This window comes from Daphnia pulicaria, chromosome 6 (assembly GCF_021234035.1).
Source record: "Daphnia pulicaria isolate SC F1-1A chromosome 6, SC_F0-13Bv2, whole genome shotgun sequence".
Taxonomy (NCBI): domain Eukaryota; kingdom Metazoa; phylum Arthropoda; class Branchiopoda; order Diplostraca; family Daphniidae; genus Daphnia; species Daphnia pulicaria.
In genome coordinates, this window is record NC_060918.1 from 2,120,555 (window position 1) to 2,140,847 (window position 20,293).

The following is a 20,293-nucleotide window of genomic DNA, read 5'->3' on the forward strand; positions in this document are numbered from 1 at the left end:
ATAAACTCTAATAGCATGTTAATACAATAATCAACTAATAACCGTGCTAAAATAGCTTGGCTTTGCATGATTTATTATTGGCTCGTCACAACGTCGCATCGTGTGCCGAAGAGCGAAGACAAAGAAATCAGTTTTCATAAATGGCTCGAACACGTGTGACACCGTTCAGTTAATCGTGGGCTTTGGGTCAGTGAAGTGATACGTAGACGATTAGACGAAGGTAGTACATTATAACGCAGTTTCTTGCAATTCAGAATTTAATTTTTTTATCCCAAGATGCCGCGAGCCCAGGACATCCTGTCGGGCGCGGTGCTGTGGACTACAAGTTTGATAATCCTTCAAATTGTTGCCGAGAACTTTGATTTGAAGCAAGTAACTGCTGAACATTCGGGAATAACTGGTGATTTTCATGTTTTTGATCGAGCTAACTTCCTCAACGCGGATTGGTCCCAAGAAGACCTCGTGAAGCTTAGGCAAGCGATGAACGAGCACGTGAGTCGACTCAGAGTCGAGCTTAAAGAATACAATTTTTCTCCAAGATCTCGTCGATCAGAACGCAGTAAGAATTCGTACTGTTTAAAATCTGCATATTGTGTGACTTCAATTTTTTCCCAACGCAGCAACCATACGATCTCCCAGTGTAACGGGAATGAATCGTATACCTAGGACCAACTTAAACGCAACTGCCAGCCAACTCGAAATTCAGGGTACCATCAGCTGTTTTGTCTGGAATGGCGAAAGTTTCTGCATTCTTGGCGGTACAATATTCGTATTTAAAAAAGGCAAAGCGGAACCTTTTTTGAGTGGCTTACCAATCGGCACAAACGACCACGTCAAAGTAAGTTGTTTTGTTATAGCAATAATTTTATTTTTGTGAAGTCTTTCTTTGTGATAAAACTTGTGTTTCTTTTCGTTGTCCGTTAGACGCATGTTTACGATGATGTTATTTTCCTGACCATTTACAACAAGACTTCGTTGCGTCTGTATTTGCTTGAAAGTCCTGGCTGGATGACACTCATTAGTATCCAACACATTACTGCTGAAGTACTAGAAGACTGTGTATTTTTCGAAAATCAAGGAACTCTGTACATGGCATTGGCCATCCAACTCGGTACAATGCAATACGCTAGTAATGCCGGCATGCAGTGCGTGTAAGTATTTCCCCTTCATTTGCTGTTATTGTGTTAATTGGTTTACTCAATTTTTCCTTTGTTTCAGAATCTATGAGTGGTTGGGGACAACTATGGATATGAAACACTCGTTTCCGGCTCCACAACTTAGGAAGATAAGCGCCCTCCAGTCAAGCGATTCTGTACATTTAGTGTTGATTCACGGAAACTCCTCCATCCATCTGAGGCGATTTACCGATCTCGAAGAAACGGAGCTCCTGGAGATTATCGATACTGATCTCGATCATCTTTACCAGTTGGATGCCTTTGTAATGAATTCGCAATGGTGTCTTCTTTTGGCGGGTTCTTCTGGTTCCACGAATTCCTTCGTCTACTGCTTGCAAGGTATGGATTCCGTTATTCCGCACTTTTTGACATTTCTTTATTTCAGTAAATTTATTTATGTAGATCAAAGGTTGTTACAGTGGCAAGTACTGCTGCACAATCAAACATTTAGCTCTGTTTCGTGGATGCGTATTCAACAAGATGGAATCCGTGATGGTTACGAGTCAGTAATTCTCATCTTTAATGCTTTCGATTCTCAGGTTGTTTAAAAAATGTCGTTGACATTATGAGTATTATAAATGTTATTTTTGTGTTTTTCAGAACCAGTTTGAGTTCTACGCCTCAGATACATCCGGTCACTTTACTCGCATTTTTGTTTCACCTAAATTCCCTCTTGATGGCCTTCCTGTTGCTTCTCTGGCTCTCTTAGATGAGCCAAACTCTGCACATCTTTACATGATCACCACCGTCGCGAATAAATTCTTTTTAGAAGGATTTGCAATCCAGTTGTCTGAACAATTTCACGACGAACCTGCAATGGATCCTTTGCTGCAATGCCTTTCCGACGTGGATTTCCTTGTTTCAAAACGTGATACCAGCGCTGTGGGCCACGTCGAAAACTTTAAAAACAACATGGTACACTTTCAAGACAATATCACCATTAACGGCACCCTCGTTATAAGTCAAATGGATTATTCTCAAACTCCAGTAATTGATACAGTCAAGGTATTTATTTATTTATTTCGATCTTTTTACTTTGCCTTTGATAATGACTTCCAATTTCTTTTAAGGTATTGTACAACTTTAGTGAAGAATTTAAAAAGCCGAAGGAACTGGAAAATGCCATGAAGGAATTGGAGTTGGCGGCAAAAAATATCTCGATGGAATTACCTAGCTTGCTGTATGCCACCAACTCTTCGTATACAGTAAGGGCTTTTTATTTATTTATTTATTCAGTCAATATAGCACATTTTTGCGCATCTCTAGGGCCGTTTGCAACTAAACGGAAAAGTAACGGCTGATGAGATCCTTATCAATCGAGCCTCTGTCAGAAACCTCAATGGTCGAGTGTGGGATGACTTTGTCCGTCAAGCGTGGCGCTACTCTTCACCTCAACATACTATTCGTCAAGACATTCACATCGGGGAAGTTAAAGCTGAAAACATTTCAGTTGGCTCAACTGTAGGAGGCTCTCTACCCTCACGTTGGCTTCTAAAAACTGGCGGAGAAATTACCGGAAGAGCTGATTTGGCTACTTTGGATGTCGGTGGTAACATCACCATCAGGAACAACTTAATTAACGGTGTTTCCCTATCGGACGTCCTAAAGAAGAATGCACCACATGTTGTTCAAGGATTAAAAATCTTTGCGGCGATGAAAATCAAAAACAACATTTCCGCCGACAGCGTCAACGAGGTTTGATAGATCATAGATTTCCTTGTTCCTGTCTCAATTTTAATTTATGTTTTATTACAGCGAGATTTCAGGACATGGGCGGAGAAGTTGGTTTTACAGAAAAGCGAAGAAGAGCAGCATTTCACCGGATTTGTTCATTTGAAAGGGCCAGTCAAGGTTGTTGACCGCTTCCGCAGTGATTGGATTAATGGGATTAACGTATCCACGCTCCCCGAAACACTAGTAAACAAGAATGTTCACCAGATTGTTACAGGTAATTAAATCAAACTGCGTGAAATTTTGGCCTTTTGAAGACGTTTTTAAAATAATTATCGTAGGGCCAGTCCGTTTCACCGGTCCACTCCTCGTTGACGATGCTGAATTGGATTCTCTGAACAACATCACCATAAAAGATCTATTGAGTAAATCAGGGCAACAAACCATCAAAGCAACGATAGACGTGGACTTCCTAGACGTGAAAGGAAATCTTGTTACTCCCGATATTAATGGACGAAACGTGGATGATTTCGTGTACACTGATGAAGATAACGTGCAAGAAGTGTTGGGTCGAGTACAGTTTGCGGATGCCCCGGTAGTAAAGAACTTGATAATAGCAAATGGAACACTCAATGGGCTGGACGTTATCAAATTGTTGAATCCGCCAAGTTTGCGAATCGACTCGCAAATTCAGGCCAATGGTGATCTAACTGCCCACGCTGCGCATGTCCAGGTGATCAATAATGTTGAGCTTTCAAAACTCCGCAATCTCTACTGGACGAAATCAACAAACCAGACCATCGATGTCAATGTGAGAATGCCGTTCGAAGTTATTGTTAAAGAAAATGTCACTACTCGGACCTTCATGGATCGTTTCCTCGATCGGGATTTTTACAAGATTAAAGCCAACGAAACTTTCAATGTCGACGTGACATTTAAAGACGATGTTACTATGCATGGTGACTTGATCATTCACGACCTAAAGGATATCAACGGTGTATTTCTTGCAGCTCTGGATGAAGATGTTGTCAAAAAGGAAGGAGAATTCACAATTCTTGGCACTAAGGTTCGATCGGAATAATTCATTGGTAGATTAATTTTCTTAACTTTGTCATGTTGTCATAGACATTCGAACAGCTGACCATTCACGGAAGTTTAAAGGTGGAAGAGACTTTTAACAATCTCATCATTCCTCAAGATATTGCTTTTCTTAATCAGCCCCAAACGCTTACAGGTATATCTCAGCCTTAAAATGTCTTGCTTATAATTTTATTTAATGGTTTATTCGTGCAGGTATTCATTTCAGCTCTGACGTCAGTGCTGATGGCGATGTACTCAGTTCTAACGGAAACATCACACTTAGAACGGTGGCTGGCATTGTGTTGGAAGACTTTGTCGCGTCCGCGGCCATGATTGACGAAGACGCTGTGATCAACGGCAACATTAATTTCACGCGACATCTGGACGTCGAAGACCTTGTCATTAATCATTTACTGAACGGGCACGACGTCAATGATATCGTACGAAATGGTTTAAGGAAAGACAACAAGGATGGCCTGGAGTGGCCTAGGCTTACAGTTCATGGCAACTTAACATTTAAGGTATTATGCGCTAGTTTGGATATATATTACGTCATACTAAAATTATCTTCCCATTGCATAGGACTCGATCGATACAAATACTATCAACGGCTATGATGTCGATGAATATTTAAGCCAAGTGGTAGACATGACAAATCCCAAAAAAATTACTGGGAAGAAGAAAACATTGCATCCGACCACTGTCTTACAGAACGCCACCTTTAACTTGTTCAATGGTGTTCCATTAGATTTTTCTACGATGTTGACAGCCTCTGATGATCAAACTATTACTGGCGACTACACTTTTGAGCATCTGATGGCCCAAAATATTGACTTGCGTGCCATCAACGGTAGAAACCTCAGCGATTTCGTCCAAACATCTGGTACTAAAGACGTCCAAATAATAACTGGAGTTGTGGATATCGAGCATGTGACTGTCGAAAATTCCCTCAAAATTGAGAATCACGTTCTCAATGGTTGCAACTTGACCGATTACCTCGATGTAACCAATTTTACTCGCTTCGAGAGTTTGTCGATACAAAACGGATCATTGCTACTAGATCAACCTGCTGCTAATAATCCTCATCTAGCTACTATTTCGCTCAAGTAAGTAATTGAATTTCCTAACCCAACAAATAATTCGTTTACTACAATTCCTACCCCTCGTTATTTTCAGGACTTTGAGAAAGGATCGACCGCAAGTTGTGACCGGCAATGTTTCACTCCTGTCTGACATTATCATGGATAAACTTAACGTCTCAGACAACCATCTGGGTCCGGTCGATTTGAACGAATTTTTACATGGATCTATGCTGAAGTCCACCGAACAAGTACGAGTGAGAAAATGTCATGAAGCGTAGAACATAAACTGATTTTCTTTCTTATAGAATGTATCAGGCACAATCAAATATCTAAACGGCATTGAAACAAATCATGTTGAGCATGTTGGCCATCTCAAAGTGAAGAATTGGAACGGCAAAGACGTCAAAGAAATGGTAGATCAAGTGGTATTGAAAACAGGAAATCTGACTGTTAGAGCAAAGAAGACGTTCCTTGGCGATTTGGACATTCAAGGCAACCTTCAAATAAGCGGTATACAAATGTTTAAATCAATTTGCCTTGATTTTATTTGCATTTATTTATTTGCAATTGATTTTTATAATACAGGGTATATTGATGGTGTCCAGATGAATACTTTGGTGAAAACTAATGAATCTCAACTACCCCCGGGAACAAAATTCAATTCTTTGGTTGTAAAAGAGCAGTTGAATGTCGCTAGCGGTATTATTGATGGAGTCAACATAACTTCCATGTTCCAACAAAGAGTTCCTCTCAGAGGCAATAGTACCATCAAGAGCAATATAGTCTTCACAAATGCGGTCACTGCTGGTATTAAAATCTCCGTACTTTATTTAACAATTTGGGAGTAAACTTTTCTTTAAATCCGCTTTCAGATAACATTAGCGCGAAGAAAATCAACGATCTCAATATGAGTGACGTGGCGCTGAGAACAATGGCACCCGGTCAAGTCATCACAGGAAAGAAGAATCTAATTGGATCTATGCACATTGAGGTTATTAGTTTGCAATCAGTCCAAAAATATTTAGTTTATTCAACCCTCAATTGCAGGGTGACATAAACGTTGATTTGTTGAATGGTCGGAATCCTGAAGAAAATGCAGCTTTCATAGTCTTGAAAGACCAAGATGCCGAGTTCCAACAAGGAGTGGTAAGTTGATTTTGCATCAACATTCAATTTTTGTCTTGCTCATTTGTGTTTTGGGGGTGTAGGCTTTCATCGGTGGATTGACAGTCTTGAAAGACGTCAACGTTACAAATTACAACGACCAGAACCTGAATCAGCTACTTGCTAATGCAAGTACCGAGATCGTTGTTCCAGAGATTGAACCAAAAACCATTTTTGAAAGAACACCAGCGCTTCCATTACTACTCTCCTTGCAAAATTCGGCGGGAAAGTTATCTAGCTTCGAGTTCTTTGAACAGATCCAACAGTTTCCTTTCAGCTTCACTCGTGGCTCAAGTAATGCTATTCATTTAATTAGTAACTAGCAACAACAATTTTCAATCGTTTTTTTTATTATTATTATTTTCTCGTAGACTTCTCTATTCAGATCCAACATTGCCCCATTCCTACTAGGAAGCAAAGCAGTACTAGCGACACCGCAGCTGGCATCCTTGTCGCTACTCACTCAACAGGTGTGTGCCGAGAACAAATTTAAAAGAAATCTGGAAACATAATTTGAATTCCTTTAATGGCAGATGGAAACAGCTGTAAGCTGAAAAAGTTTTGCCGGTGCCATCGCTCATTAACACTTCCTTCAGACACGAATGGTTATGTCAACACACTTCGAATGCCGATACGACTGAAGGATTATTTGGAAGAAAAAATGGTTTACGGTGATAGAGTGCGACTGTTACACAGCCGAGACTACCTGTTTGTCTTTTCCATAGAGAGCCTTCCTAAGTATTTAGCTAATGATAGTTTTTGTGATTTGTATATTTTTACTGTTAATTTTTTTTTCTGATTTCCACAGTTGCTTAACAGAAAAGGTAACCATAGCTGTTGTCAATCCGTTGACATTCAAAGTGCTAAAAGAAACAACCTTCGAGTTGGACGATACGGTAGTTGATTTAGCTTTGGAGGAACGAAATAGCGGTGGAGTGATCGTTCTAGCCATAGGTCAGAAAAGCGCTGGCGTTTGGATTTATACTTTTGATGGCGACACGCTCCAGTCCCAACAAGTAATGAGAATCATATGATAAAACATGTAAATCCATTTCGCCCGTTAACATTTTGTTTTACAGTTAATTGAAACGGAAAGAGTGGCTTCCATTCACTTGACCAGCCATAAAAATACGACATTTTTAGCTGTTGCATCGTACGGTCTCGAGGCTATATCATCCATTTGGAATGCTAGTGATTCGGGAAAATTCGAATATATGACGGAAGTCGTCACATTTGGTATGTGCTATACTTATTCACGCAAATGCTGTTAATAATTTTTGGTTTTTTGTCATTTATCAAGGTGCTACGGATGTTATATTTACGAAATTAAACGATGGTGTCTTCGTAACATTTTCTCAGGTAGGTCAAAGCATAATACGGCATGCTGAAGCTTTAAAAAAAAATTCTTTTGCATCTTTATTTCAAAAGGACCCGTCGAGTATTGAAGCTTACTCGGATAACTGGTCGCAGTTTAAAGTTCCCGCCCAAGTATTGATGTACTTTCCCTCGATTGGAAACTTTGGAGTAGTTCAGCAATTGGACGTTGACAGGATAATTAGTTTAACTAATCTAGTCATCAATGGTATTTCAAGTTAAAAAATCAAGGGTCACATTTTTTTTCATCTAAAGCTTTCACTTTTCAGGCGACACGTTCTTGGCAGCGGCAACTTTTACAGGCAAGGTGCGGATCTACCGGTTAATTCAAGGACAAGGTTTCCAGGTGGAGCAAGCGTTCAAATATCCCGGCGTAAGGTCTATTACTGGCTACTCCATTCGAAACGAGACCTTCTTGGCGGCAGCCACTGAAACTCGCATGGCAATTTTTGTGGCTCGTTTACGCGGCTTTCAAAAGCCGTCTGTCAAGTTCTGAACAAATTTTCGCACAAGCACTTGCACACAAAGCACTTGTTTATTGTTACTCGACATTTGAGAAACGCGTTATGCCATTTCTCACAGTAATTATGTTTTTCCGTGTTAAAAGTTTTGCATGAAAAGAAAATGTGCTCAGGAAATTAAATTTATGTTCACATGTTTATTTTCTTTTTCTTTTAGAAGTTGTTTTTACATGAGCATAATAATGTAGTCAACCTATTTAACTTATTGTTTTAGATTTTTTTTTTAGGCTGCTCACGAAATGTCAATGTTCCTGTTCAAGCATTATGGTGATCCTGCGTTATTATTCGTGACAATATCGTTGTCGTGAAGAGGATCGTGAGGAGAGGTTACCCACGCATGGCCGGCACCGAGAAACCGAAAACCCAGGCTTTTGAAAAATGTGCCAGTTACAGAATTGCCTGCCACTATATTGACGTAAGGAAAGTGTCCGGATTGAGCCATCCGCTTTGTCAGGTATTTTGTCACCAGACTGGCGTATCCTTTTCTCCGGTATGGCTCCAGTGTCATGAGACGGCTCATTCCGTTTGGTGGATGACACATCATCCAAGTAACAAGTTTGTCATTCTCTTTTAGGAAAATTCCGGCCGAAGGCAAATATATGATCTCGTCGAGAACGTCCTGCAAAGTGGTCAAATGTCTGTAAGGCCAGGTCTCGAAGACGAGTGGAGCGTGACACACTTCCAAACTTTTGACATATACGTCATCGGGTAAGCTAGTAATAATGTAAAGCAAAAATTCGTTAGTTGTCGTAATTATCGTAAAATTTTAATTCAACTGCGCACATACTCGATTTCCATCTCGAGCGCTTGAGATACATCTATTCCGTAACGATCTAACAAGGGAAATGGCATCTTTATTCGATTGCGGTCATTAAAGAATTTGAGCAGGTCTGGGTGAGGCTGATGGGCTCGATTATAAGCTAAAACAATATCACATTTCCAGTCGATCGTATCGATTGCCTTGTAGACTCGAAGCAACGTACTCTCATTCACGCTCCAACTCCCTAAGATCCATACTTTCTTGAATAGAAAATAGCACAACAGATTATATGAGCCTTTTAAAAACGCGAGATTTAAAAAAAGAAAAACTCAATTCGAAAAGGGCTGTAAACTACCTGAATTCGGTTGTAACTGTCGAGTCTTTGTTCTTCCTTGATTCCAACGATGGCCGAATAGTCATCATTCTTCGTACTGGTAGGATTCCGGAGGAAATAAATGCCGTAGGCCGGTTTAGAAGTTAACAAGGCTGAAAGCACGAGTAAGTGTGTCTGACAAAAGAATGTGAAGGATACTTTGAAGTCGAAGGGGTTAATACAAGAATGGTAAAAAAACGTGATGGCAGCCATCGTTCAGTTACCTCACAAGAGGACGGCAAACGATTTTCGAGGAACGGTAGAATGCGGAATAGCTCTGAACGATCCGCCAATCGTACGCTAGCGAAAGAATCTTTGCCGATTTGCAGATCGCAAATATTTTCCATGGTAATGTACAGTAAGAAAAAAAAATAATTAAAACGTCAAGACCTGTAAACTGAGGAGCTCCAACGCGCTGCAATAGCCAAGTACGACAAACATCAACTTGATATAGCAACCGCGACTTATACCGAATATCGTGAACTCCATATCGTGTATTTGTGCGTCCTACAAAACGTATCGGATTACTACGATTTTGTTATTGGTTAACATCTAGAATTTTCAAGGTTCGTGTGTTCTTTAGAGATATCGAATGGAGTAAAGTTCTAAAAATTGTCCTGATTTCCAGTCGTTTCTCTTGTGGAAAACTTCACTTGATAAATACGCGCGTGCTGGGTTGTGAACTGGGAAAATGATATGTACACGCAGCCATATGGTTAACCGTTGTACCCATTGGATATCACCACGTGAATCACTCGTGTCCTTCCACTTGCTCGACCATCGTCGAGGACAGCTGATGCAATTGATTTTTTTTTTTATTTCAAAAGACTTGCAATAATGTTGGCCATGAAAATCCACAGTAATTTTATTGATATTTTTCACTGCAGCGCGCATTATTTGAAAAGGCAAGCAGTTTATGGTACATAATACAAAGGCAGTTTAGATTCAAAAACGATTGATCATTTAAAATAATCAAATGTTTTTCACAATAATCGACACCATGTGAATTTTTATGCGATTTAAAAAAAATAACACATAAGGGTATCTGTTAAATGCAATGTAATTGAGATGCAAATCCTTGGGAGGTCCTCTTTTATTTAATTTCCAGGCATATTTTTTTTAAATTTATTTTCAGCTTACCGGAATTTTCTTTTTAAATGATCCGTCCGCCGAAAATCGGAAAACAGAGATGGGAACGCCTGGTCCGGAATTCCGTCTTCATTGGCGTCAACACTCTGGAATTGAAGATCCTGTTGGGTGAACTGCTTGCGGATGGGCTGCTGCTGCTGGCGAACGATGACGGCTGGTGACGTCCGGATAAAAGTGGGCTGCTGGAAGAACTGACCTATCTTCTGCTGCTGCGGGATCACTACTGGAACCGAAGCCGGCGAGAGAATTGAAACGGCCTGTCCCTGAACTTTGTCGGGCATACCGTCTTCGTCGTCATCGACACTCGAGTACTGGAAGTCCAGCGCTTTCTGTTCAGGTGTGGAGATGGAACGGACGATTGGAATAGGAACCAAAGCCCCACTGGGAACGAATCCCACGGAACTACCAGCTTCTTTGCCAGCTACGTACTCTATATAAAATCAACCCTTTTGATTATAATACCTATTTGCTTTTAATTATCAGGATCTTTACCGAGGACGTGGGATTTGCCTTCCAGATCGATGTAGCCGTAACGTCCTGTGACAAACGTAAAGGTAAGATTTATTAAAGTAAATCATAAGATTCAAATTGGGGTGCGTGGAGGAATTCGAACTAGCCTTTGGTGAAACCGGTAGTGTCCTTGGTTTCCACACGGAAGGATCCATCTCCACCTTCGTAACCGAACGTGTAAGATCCATCGTCGTTGAGCTGATTAATTTGTTTCAAAATCGGCACGATCTTCTTGGGCTCCCTTGCCGGCAAAGTAGCCGGTGCGGCCAAAGCGGACGCAATCACGAGCGCTAAACACTGTCGAATCGTTTTTAAAATTCAATCCATCCGCACTAGACGTACAAGAAATCCGTAATGTTAGAAGAACTTACCCAAAAGCTCATCATTTTTTTTTTCCCGGGGAGATTCGTTGGAATTCAATGGAAATTGCAGGAGATATGCAAGAAGACTGACCACCATCGTAGCCGACCGGCTCCGCATTTATACCCGTCCGTCGTTTGGGAAAAGGACAGGTGGAGGACTGTTCAAGGGAGGGAGGTCCGATGAAGGAACAAAGGAGGGATGATCTCTCATCATCACCTGTTCCTCTCACGCCTTCAGCATCAAAACCCGACCGAGTCACGGTCACGAGAGCCATTAACTGCGTAAAATAACGCAATAAGAGCTAGCGGAGGACCTGTCGAAGTGAATAAGGCCGGGCGGGTTAGACGGGAAAAAAGACATACCAGACGTCCCGAAACAACTTTCTCTTTTTTTTTCTTTTCCGAGAACGCGCCGCTGTCCGTATTGTATATCTTGGGAAAAGAAGAAGAGATGCCCCTCCCAGACGTCAGCTGTTTGTACTTAAAGAAATCTTCTTTTTGGCTTTTATTTTCTTTTTTTTTCTTTTTGAGCATTTTGATGATCCAGTTGAACTGGTGGAAAAAAAGGGAACCGACCCGTCCGGGTTATTACATGGTCGAACGAGCCAGAAAGAAAAAGGGAAAAGGGAGAGCTCATTTGAATTTTACACATTGGCGTGAAGATGTAGATAAGGAAGGATATTAAGTTTCCTTTTCCAATTCGTTGGAGCTCAAAATGGTGATGGAATTGTTTTTACTAAGCTTGTTTACAGGTTTTATATGTTTGACTGAATGTAAACCATCAGAGTGCTGTGGAGTGAAAGGAGGTATTCTTTCTTTAAAAGGTTATTCGGACGAGGACGGCGAGTTTATTTCCCCTATAATATGTTTAGTAGCTATGCCATCATCTTCGTTTTTGTACGGCAGACTTTATTGTGTAGGAAAATATCCTTTTTGTAATTCATTTCTGGGGTAATGACGGTCAAATTATTCGATTGCGGTTATACTTGTTATTGGGTTACTACTTATTAAATGTAGGTCGCGACGGTGACTCAGTGAAAGTGGATCGACAGACTGAGATCTTGATTGTCGGAAGATTCACTGTCGAAGGAATTCTGGAACAATCAACAGCCGTGAATACCCGTGGGGCGTTTCCCAAACCCGTTTGATATTATTACTTTGACGAGCCGATTTTTACGGGAGAAATTCGATGGCGTTCGTATAACAGCTTCTATGTAACGATATTTATCTTGGCCCATTTAGACGTGAAATCCGGTGCTGTGTGCCCCCAAGTGCGCATCATCTCCATTTCAGGATAGGAAGGATGCATCTCGTCCCATCCATTTTTTCGTCTACAGTGGAAAGGTGACAAGACCCTGCGCTTTCTCATATGCATCAGAAATAGTTATGGGTTGAACCAAACACATCAGCTAAAAAAGACAAAAGTGCCGTTTTGATTGGGTGCCAGACGAGTCGAATTGGACAATCGAGCCAAAGTCTAAAGAGTAGAATAATACGGCGCTTTTATACTTCGTCGCACCAGCTCAGAGGATCAGGAGGGAAATCCATTATCATTGTCCGCTGTGTTGGAGATAGATGTACATATTATTTTACGGTCTTCTCCCATGTTGAACGATGGCCATTGCCCATTGGGTGGAGATTTCTTCGAGCGAATCGAGGCCAAGCGATAAGAAAGACAGGGAAAAGACCCTATTGTTTGAGATTGTTTGAATTCTTTTGGGAAGAAGACTGATTTGTCCAAGCGCATCTGCATTAGATGACGATAGCCCTTGAATAAGGATCGAATAGGCGCATCACTCCACTCCAAATTTGGAATAATTTCTTTATTGAATTAACATTTCCATTCGTTCACCATTCAGTATTTGTTGGAGCAGTGTCACTCGGGATTCCATTTTTCGTGTAATAAACTTCTTTCAGATCAGTATCAAAGAGATGGACTGCAGTCGAGTGCTCAATCCGATCGGAGATTATCCTAGGAAAGTAAACATCGAGACACTTTTAAAAACAAAATTATAGTGATATGCTTTTGTTTATTTTCTTCTTTTTGGCTATCTGAAGCAAAAATCGTTTGGACAGTATTCCTGGCACGATTTGTGCAGTCGGCAACGAGCCAGTCGAGAGTACATGGATGTTTTGGAGAAAAGCGAAAGGCGGTTTCTAAAAAACTAAAGCGTTGCTGGGTGGACGCAAACTGAACATTCCGAATGTCAACTTTTATAGCTACTAGATTTTTCACTCATTTTGGGCACGGCATAGACATCTGTGAATCGAGCAAGGTAAATAATAATTTGTCATCCTTGACCATGGGATTCATCATTCTTACGTGAAAGCTATATAGTGTCCAGCAGCTTTTTAGACCTGTACTGTTGTATAGTAGTCGATTCCGACGCGCATTGAATCTAAACAAGCCATCTTTTTGATCCCGTCCGAGTGCCGAAAAGGGCGCGTGTTTACGCAATGACGAGCGTGTTTTTCTTGCAATTGTTTTACAGTTTGGAAAAGATTTCAGAGCCCTTTTTTTTATCCCTTTTCATAATGAACTTTGCGATACAAATATTTTTGAGTTTGAGAGTTGATTCGAATACTGACGATTTTTTAAAACGATTTTATTAGGGTAAGCTCCGGGGTTTTATAATTATTTAGATAACTTTTTTATGGGCGCTTATTCCTTTTCTATCTTTTTCTGAAGCTGCTCGACGATTCTTCTTTTTTTAAGGCCGTAGGCTTCCTGGAGAACAAGGGCTTCATTATTTTGATATGTTCACACTACATCACTGCCACAATGTGTTACAACTTTAGTTTATTTGAATTATTTGATTTTTCCAAATATGGATTTTTGTAATTCGTTGAATCAAGGCCTTATCGGATGAGAATTTTTCTTTCATCGAATCAACTCGCATCTTCCCATCCCTAAAACATTATGTTGGTAAAAGTAAAACCATAGCACGGGACGAAAATCGAATCCATGTCTGTGCATAATAAGATCAGACATGGCAACAGTCGATTCATAGGGCGGGACGATTTCATGTGATCTCGCTGATAAGATAGCGGTTCACAGTTCACGTTACACGCCATAGAGGCAGACATTTGGAGCATTGTTACATCACCGTGTTCAGCTATCGCTTTGGCCCATGCATTCAGCACTTTTCTAAAGGAGTAACGCAAGGATGTTACAAGATATTACGTGTTGAATATTTTTGTCTTTTAATCTACACAATGCAGAACTTGGCGATGGAGCAGCAACGACGTCCACATGAAAAAGACCAAATGTTGACATTAGCAACCAGAAAATGCTTGTTTCGTTTGTTGTCGTTTCTTGACAGTCAACTGCCGGATTTTTCTGCGGTAATTTCTTACTAAAGGCATTATCGTGTTAGCATTTAAAATTGCCGGTTTATTCTCGTTGTTGAAATGTTACTTCAGATTTATTCGTTTGTGTATGTGGCCCTGGTGACAGCCAATCCATCATACCGAGTTTATTTTCGACGGCAGAGACTTTCGACTAAATCGTCGACCGACTTAGAAGAAGATGACTATTCCCTTATAATCGGAATTAGACTAGAACATTTTATGGATGCCAATCAGCAATTGAAGGTAAAGTGTAAACATATTTTGATTTTTACTTATCTTAATACTCACAATAAGTTATCTCGTTAAAGAAATTACTGATGGGTTTATGATATTTCAGAAATTTTGGAATTTGACTCCATGGACATTGGATGATGAGAAGCACGAAAGGGAAATGGCCATCGCTTTTGAGGAACTCGATATGATCGACTGGAACTCGGATGTTTTTGCCATGCGCTACAGGCATCATATTCCGCCCCCTGCTGTAACGAATTTTCTTATCGATAAACAAGGACCAGGATTAGACAACAAACGCAATTACCCATGCAATCAATATTATTTGCCCCAGGAGGATGCCTTGAGTATTAAAACCGAGTAATTTTAAATTTAAAAGCCAATATCGTGAAAATATTTTCCAAATCATCTTTTCAAATTTTTTTTAGTGAAATAGATGGCGTCTACGTCAAGAGCTTGGAACGATGTCATGCACAGACGGTTTATGATCATTGGCCTTACAGAGGAAATGCAACTCTAGACAATGTTTCCGACGAAATTGAGCAACTACCTTCGGCTGGCGTCTTTTTGAAAGAGAACGACCAACTGGTGTCGTGGATAACTTGCTATCCACCCAACGGAATGAGTCGACTTCACACGCTGGAGGAACACCGTCATCGAGGATATGCAGGTCTCGCAACGAAATATCTTTCAAAGCGAGTTGCCCAGTCCGGTTTGGTTCCATTTGTCAACATCGTTGTTGAAAACGAAGCGTCGCACAAGTTTTTCGAGAGTGTGGGATTCAAACTGCTCAGCCCTATCCACATTAAGATAACATCTCACGATTCCTAACGACATTATTCCAGCTGTACTTCATAGTTTTACGAAATAAAAATGGTAGATTTTTATTTGGCAATTGGTAATAGATATAGTCTTAGTCTTAATGCTATAATCCTTTAATGCTAAAAGTTTAGAGAAACTGGAAAGAGACTTCCTTTCTTTAGCCAAATTCTCCTTCCGGCGAGCTCCAGTTCTCAGAATGGTAACGACCCTGCTCTAAAGTTCATTTCTCAATGTCCGCTATACGTTTAGGCGCAGCTGTCTGCCAGTTTTCGACTAGTGGTGGAGGGATCAATATCTCAAATCTGAAGCAAAGTGTTTTATGCGTTTCTGTCAGTCGGTCACTTCTTTAGTGGTCGTAAAGTGAGGAATTCAGTTAAAAGTTTAATCGATGGAGAAGAAATCAAATCCTCTGGAAGGCGATCAGTTGCAGTTGGCAAACAGAAAATGTTTGCTTCGATTGCTGTCGTTTCTTGACAGCAAACTGCCAGAGTCTTGTGCGGTAAGTAAGCGCTTAATAATTTGTTTTTCTCTTATTTTAAAGTATGATACATTTGTAAGGTTCATTCGCTGGTGAATGCGGCAGTTTCTACAGAAAATCCTGCATATCGCGTCTATTTTCGACGACAACATGTTTCAACCACCTCGACGTGTTTGGAGGACGAATTTTCTTTAGTTGTCGCGATTGGGATGGAGCGTTTTATCAACTCCAGACAAGAAACCAAGGTAAATCTATAGTGATAAAATAATTCTGTGTTGTTTAAATGTTTAGGTAGATTTCCAGGCTAATCTTAAATCTTTATTGTTTCATTTTAGAAAACCTGGTTTTTGTCTGCGTGGACTAACGAGGATGACGGAATGCTAGCGGATGCTTACAAGGCCATTGATATAATAGACTGGAGCTTAGATATTGTTGTCATGCACCATAAGAACCATGCACCACACCCTACAATTAGTCATTTTATTGCTAGTAAACAAACAATGGGTCATTGTTATCCGTGTGATCAGTACGTTTTATCTAGGAAGAACGCCGTATATCTCCACATCAGGTATTGTTTTAAATTTTTACTGAAACACATCAGATTTAAACTGTTGTTTTATGAGTGTCTTTGTTTTTCTGTAGGGAAATAGACGGAGTTTACGTTAAAAGCTTGGAACGTTGTCACGCCCAAACTGTTTATGATTACTGGCCCTACAACGAAGGCACCACAGTGGAGAATGTTGCCAAGGAAATCGAAGAGCTTCCTTCGGCTGGAGTGTTTTTGACAGACAACGATAAACTGGTGTCTTGGATGATGAGCCATCCGCCCAATGGAATGAGTCGACTTCACACGTTACAAGATACCGCCGACGAGGATACGCAGCTCTGGTAACCCGGTCCCTTTCTAAACGAGTAGCGCAGTGTGGATTCGTTCCGTTTGTCAATGTCGATACAGAAAACGTAGTTTCGCGAACGTTTTTTGAAAATATGACATTCAAATTGTTTCGGCCTGTTCACGTTGGAGTTACAGAACCAAGTCAAATACTATGAAATGAATTGCTAAAATATTTTAACCTTACAATTTTAAGCTGTTTAATTATTATGCGCTCAGATTTTTTTTCTGATAATTTCTGTGAAACTGGTCATTGGATAGCTTGGACTGCTTGGTTACCATGATCCTTCCAAAAATGTAAATGTTGTTTTTAAATATTATTCTAGAGATGAGCGCCAATGATGGTTTGTGCCACGTAGGTCTTATAAAATGTCGTACGAAATTTTTACAATTTTCTAAGAAGATAGAGTCATAGATTAGATAGAATTTAACCTGTACAAACATAAATTTCTTGGTAGAAAAAAACTGATAACATTTTCATCATAAAAATTTAAGCGTGCTCAACATTTCCGTGAACTGGCAACAGAATGGGCGGTCCAAGGTCCTTCCCGTCTCGCCCCACTGGTTTTTATCACTCCGGTTATTGTATATAAGTATAACAAGCCAAAGGTCGATTCTCAAGTTTGGTTTTAACTTGTTTTTTAAAGAAAGATACAGAAAGAATCTTATGAGGGAGCAATGCTCTTTAATTTCCATGTGAATTATTTATAAAAGTAATCCTACCGTAGGGAATTTTGTGTAGACTTGTTGTGTTTAGTTTTTCGGTCACTAGACTCTTGATTCTGAGAAAGAAAGGAAATACATTCCGTTCCTGCTGTTAAAAAATAAGCAACAAAGTCAGGCGACAAACGACGACGGATTTTTGACGTTGGCAACTAGAAAATGCTTGTTTCGTTTGTTATCTTTTCTGGACAGCCGACTACCGGAATGCTCTGCGATAATTTCTTTTCCCACTCAATTGCTGTGTTTGTAATGATATTTTTTTTTTGTTTTTTTTTTTTTTTTTTGTTTCGTTTTTAGACTCATTCCTTCATATGTGCAGCGCTCTTAACAGCAAATCCGTCCAACCATGTTTATTTCAGACGAGCTTCGAGTGTGTCTGGAGAAGAGGAAAACTACTCGCTAATCATCGGACTTGGTGTCGAATGTTTCCTCCAACCCAATCAGCAAACTAAAGTAAGAAAACAAATTTAAATCTTAACGACAAAAGTTTAAGCAATTTTTTTTTTTTTAATTTTTAAGTAATGCTGGACTGTAACTGCGTGTAATGTAATGTAATGTACGTATTTATATGGCGCCTTTCCATTATCTGCTCAAAGCGCCTTCAGTTTCCAATTTAGATGCGATTGAACACACCACAGTATATTTAACGTCATATCCTTGAAAGCAATCAAGAATCCTGTGTTATGCATGCTGCCTCAAGGGCGCTACTTACAGTTTTATGACGGGTTCAGCTGGGGTTCGAAACCAGAGCCTCATTGCCTTTTTTTCAAGTCAAGCGTGGACTGACGATGACGAGAAACTGGTTAGTGCCTACGAGGCCATTAATATAATAGACTGGAATACGGATTCTGTTATCATGCACTATAAATTCCACGCGCCGCATCCAGCCATTGATAATTTAGTCAAAAATAAACACGGAGAAGGAAAGGAGAACAAAATTTGTTACCCATGCGACCAGTATTTTATGCCTGTGAAGGACGCATTAAATCTCCAACTAAGGTATTTCAGAGACACTTTATGACGTAATATTGGGTCGACATTTCGAACAATATTACTCAAAATAAAGTTCGCAGGAATAGCTAAAATGTTACGACTCAATAAAATAATGAATGAATTTTCTTTTTTGCGAAATAGATGGTGTCTACGTCAAGAGCTTGAAACGATGCCACACACAAATAGTTTACGACTATTGGCCCTACAGAGAAAGTACCACGGTCGAAAATATAACCAGGGAAATTGAGCTGCTACCTTCGGCTGGCGTCTTTTTGAAAGGGAACGACCAACTTGTATCGTGGATGATGTGCCATCCGCCCAATGGAATGAGTAGACTCCACACGTTGGAAGAACACCGCCGTCGAGGATATGCAGCACTGATGACGCAATATCTGTCGAAACGGGTGGCCCAGTGTGGTTTTGTCCCGTTTGCCAACAATGTTATCGAAAACACTGTCTCGTACAATTTTTTTGAGAGTATGAAATTCAAACATATCCGTCCAATACACGTACAGTATAGTAGTAAGTAAAAATTACATTATCTCTCATCTCCAATTTTGTTATATTCGATTCCCGTCACAAAAAATGCCCCCTCAACGTAGAGTTCCCTTCAGAGTAGAAATTTGAAATCTTTAAATTGACAGCTCTATTTTTTACAGATAATCACGTAAGAATAAGATTGAATGTTAGCAGAAACTGTTGTAATTTGGAAAAGATTCAAGACGAGCCCTTTTTTCACCCTTACATAATGAACTTTGCGATAAAAATATTTTTGAGTTAGAGAGTTGTTTCGTTTACTGACGATTTTCAAAGCTTTTTTATTAGCTTAAACTCCGGGGTTTTATAATTATTAAGATAACTTTTTTATGGGCGCTTATTCCTTTTCTATCCTTTTCTAAAGCTGCTCATCCGTCGTCAATGTCGCGCTCCATCTGCTGTCGGTCGAGGAAATGATAATCGACTCAACAATCTCAACATATATCATTGGTCAGGTAATTATTTGTGTTACTTTTATTCTTCTGACTTGCTAGATTATTTTTCATAACCCTTTTTATTATTGTTTATTTAGAATTACAGCATCAAGTTTGACAGCAGTATTTCCCTTTTCTCTAAATGTCCTCGTGTACGTGTGTATGTGAGTATCGTACCGTGTGTATGTGAGGTGTGGGTGTATTTCCCGTGCTTCTATAAGGTAGGAAACATTTATCTCTATTCTTCCTTTTTGACTGGGTTAATTCGTGACATATTCTATATGATTATTCCTGAGTTAGGCTATTGACAGGAACTTTCTCTTGCCACTTTTGTCGACTTAGTTAGGGTTTATTTTGAAATATCAGTGTCCATCTCGTCAATCCAATTTATCCCAGGGCTTGGATCGCTTCCTCACGACTTTTTTTACGACGTTTAGTGCTTTGATTCTTTTCACAACTCATTGTGTCTTTCTACACCCAGAGATCGATCTGAAATCCAGTCCTGATGGAGCAGACACAAATTTATTTTCCGTGTAAACAGGACGATTTCTCTACAAAATTGTCTGTGAACTTTTGTCTGTATGGACGCGACAGGCATTTACTCTTTAAAT

At 39.9% G+C, this 20,293-nt stretch overlaps 4 protein-coding genes and 1 long non-coding RNA gene across 13 annotated transcripts in view; 2 read left to right on the forward strand and 3 right to left on the reverse strand.

Moving 5' to 3' along the window:
• Positions 1-111: 111 nt before the first annotated feature.
• LOC124343567 lies at positions 112-8,205 on the forward strand. The gene is made up of 27 exons (XM_046796923.1): positions 112-220; positions 277-559; positions 621-838; positions 925-1,151; positions 1,219-1,514; positions 1,578-1,714; positions 1,776-2,180; positions 2,246-2,380; positions 2,442-2,870; positions 2,931-3,123; positions 3,188-3,912; positions 3,972-4,080; positions 4,140-4,447; positions 4,509-5,032; positions 5,103-5,256; positions 5,314-5,518; positions 5,594-5,815; positions 5,881-5,999; positions 6,056-6,154; positions 6,217-6,466; positions 6,544-6,642; positions 6,706-6,910; positions 6,981-7,188; positions 7,252-7,408; positions 7,473-7,531; positions 7,601-7,754; positions 7,816-8,205. Exons 2-27 carry the CDS (start codon positions 277-279, stop codon positions 8,040-8,042), a joined length of 6,147 nt encoding a protein of 2,048 aa, XP_046652879.1. The 5' UTR covers positions 112-220; the 3' UTR covers positions 8,043-8,205.
• Positions 8,185-9,643, reverse strand: LOC124343726. Its single transcript, XM_046797182.1, has 4 exons — positions 9,425-9,643; positions 9,183-9,335; positions 8,855-9,087; positions 8,185-8,780 (listed from the first exon to the last, which is right to left on the reverse strand). The coding sequence occupies exons 1-4, from the start codon at positions 9,545-9,547 to the stop codon at positions 8,330-8,332; spliced, it is 960 nt and encodes a 319-aa protein (XP_046653138.1). The 5' UTR covers positions 9,548-9,643; the 3' UTR covers positions 8,185-8,329.
• A 397-nt stretch (positions 9,644-10,040) lies between these two features.
• On the reverse strand, positions 10,041-11,340 carry LOC124343770. Its single transcript, XM_046797247.1, has 4 exons — positions 11,231-11,340; positions 10,967-11,156; positions 10,842-10,886; positions 10,041-10,779 (listed from the first exon to the last, which is right to left on the reverse strand). The coding sequence occupies exons 1-4, from the start codon at positions 11,243-11,245 to the stop codon at positions 10,337-10,339; spliced, it is 693 nt and encodes a 230-aa protein (XP_046653203.1). The 5' UTR covers positions 11,246-11,340; the 3' UTR covers positions 10,041-10,336.
• LOC124343710 overlaps positions 10,779-20,293 on the forward strand; it is a 46,238-nt gene continuing 36,723 nt past the window's right edge. Inside the window, exons 1-11 of one of the 9 annotated variants that reach the window (XM_046797155.1) lie at positions 13,180-13,497; positions 14,444-14,566; positions 14,645-14,815; positions 14,910-15,163; positions 15,232-15,679; positions 15,757-16,124; positions 16,184-16,348; positions 16,439-16,671; positions 16,746-16,991; positions 18,016-18,171; positions 18,238-18,262. In XM_046797155.1, the coding sequence (XP_046653111.1) occupies positions 13,426-13,497; positions 14,444-14,566; positions 14,645-14,815; positions 14,910-15,163; positions 15,232-15,634 (1,023 nt within the window). In that variant the 5' untranslated portion in view covers positions 13,180-13,425 and the 3' untranslated portion in view covers positions 15,635-15,679; positions 15,757-16,124; positions 16,184-16,348; ... (2 more) ...; positions 18,016-18,171; positions 18,238-18,262. Of the gene's footprint in view, positions 10,904-13,179; positions 13,498-13,704; positions 14,388-14,443; positions 14,567-14,644; positions 14,816-14,909; positions 15,164-15,231; positions 15,680-15,756; positions 16,125-16,183; positions 16,349-16,438; positions 16,672-16,745; positions 17,189-18,015; positions 18,172-18,237; positions 18,263-20,293 lie in introns of those variants that run through there. The other 8 variants (XM_046797156.1, XM_046797160.1, XM_046797152.1 and 5 more) reach the window with 8 other exon arrangements.
• Positions 16,896-17,349, reverse strand: LOC124343925. Its single transcript, XR_006919449.1, has 2 exons — positions 17,183-17,349; positions 16,896-17,112 (listed from the first exon to the last, which is right to left on the reverse strand). It is a non-coding gene; the product is annotated as an uncharacterized LOC124343925 (long non-coding RNA).

Excerpts from the sequence above, each read along its gene's own strand:
- LOC124343567 (XM_046796923.1), top strand. The coding sequence starts at position 277 with ATGCCGCGAGCCCAGGACATCCTGTCGGGCGCGGTGCTGTGGACTACA. Across the intron at positions 1,515-1,577 it reads CTTCGTCTACTGCTTGCAAG|ATCAAAGGTTGTTACAGTGG; the intron begins GTATGGATTCCG and ends TTATTTATGTAG. Across the intron at positions 5,816-5,880 it reads CACAAATGCGGTCACTGCTG|ATAACATTAGCGCGAAGAAA; the intron begins GTATTAAAATCT and ends ATCCGCTTTCAG.
- LOC124343770 (XM_046797247.1), bottom strand. Across the intron at positions 10,887-10,966 it reads CACTACCGGTTTCACCAAAG|GACGTTACGGCTACATCGAT; the intron begins GCTAGTTCGAAT and ends CGTTTGTCACAG. Across the intron at positions 10,780-10,841 it reads AGGCAAATCCCACGTCCTCG|AGTACGTAGCTGGCAAAGAA; the intron begins GTAAAGATCCTG and ends GATTTTATATAG.
- LOC124343726 (XM_046797182.1), bottom strand. The coding sequence starts at position 9,547 with ATGGAAAATATTTGCGATCTGCAAATCGGCAAAGATTCTTTCGCTAGC. Across the intron at positions 9,336-9,424 it reads GTTTGCCGTCCTCTTGTGAG|ACACACTTACTCGTGCTTTC; the intron begins GTAACTGAACGA and ends TTCTTTTGTCAG. Across the intron at positions 9,088-9,182 it reads ACAGTTACAACCGAATTCAG|AAAGTATGGATCTTAGGGAG; the intron begins GTAGTTTACAGC and ends TTTCTATTCAAG.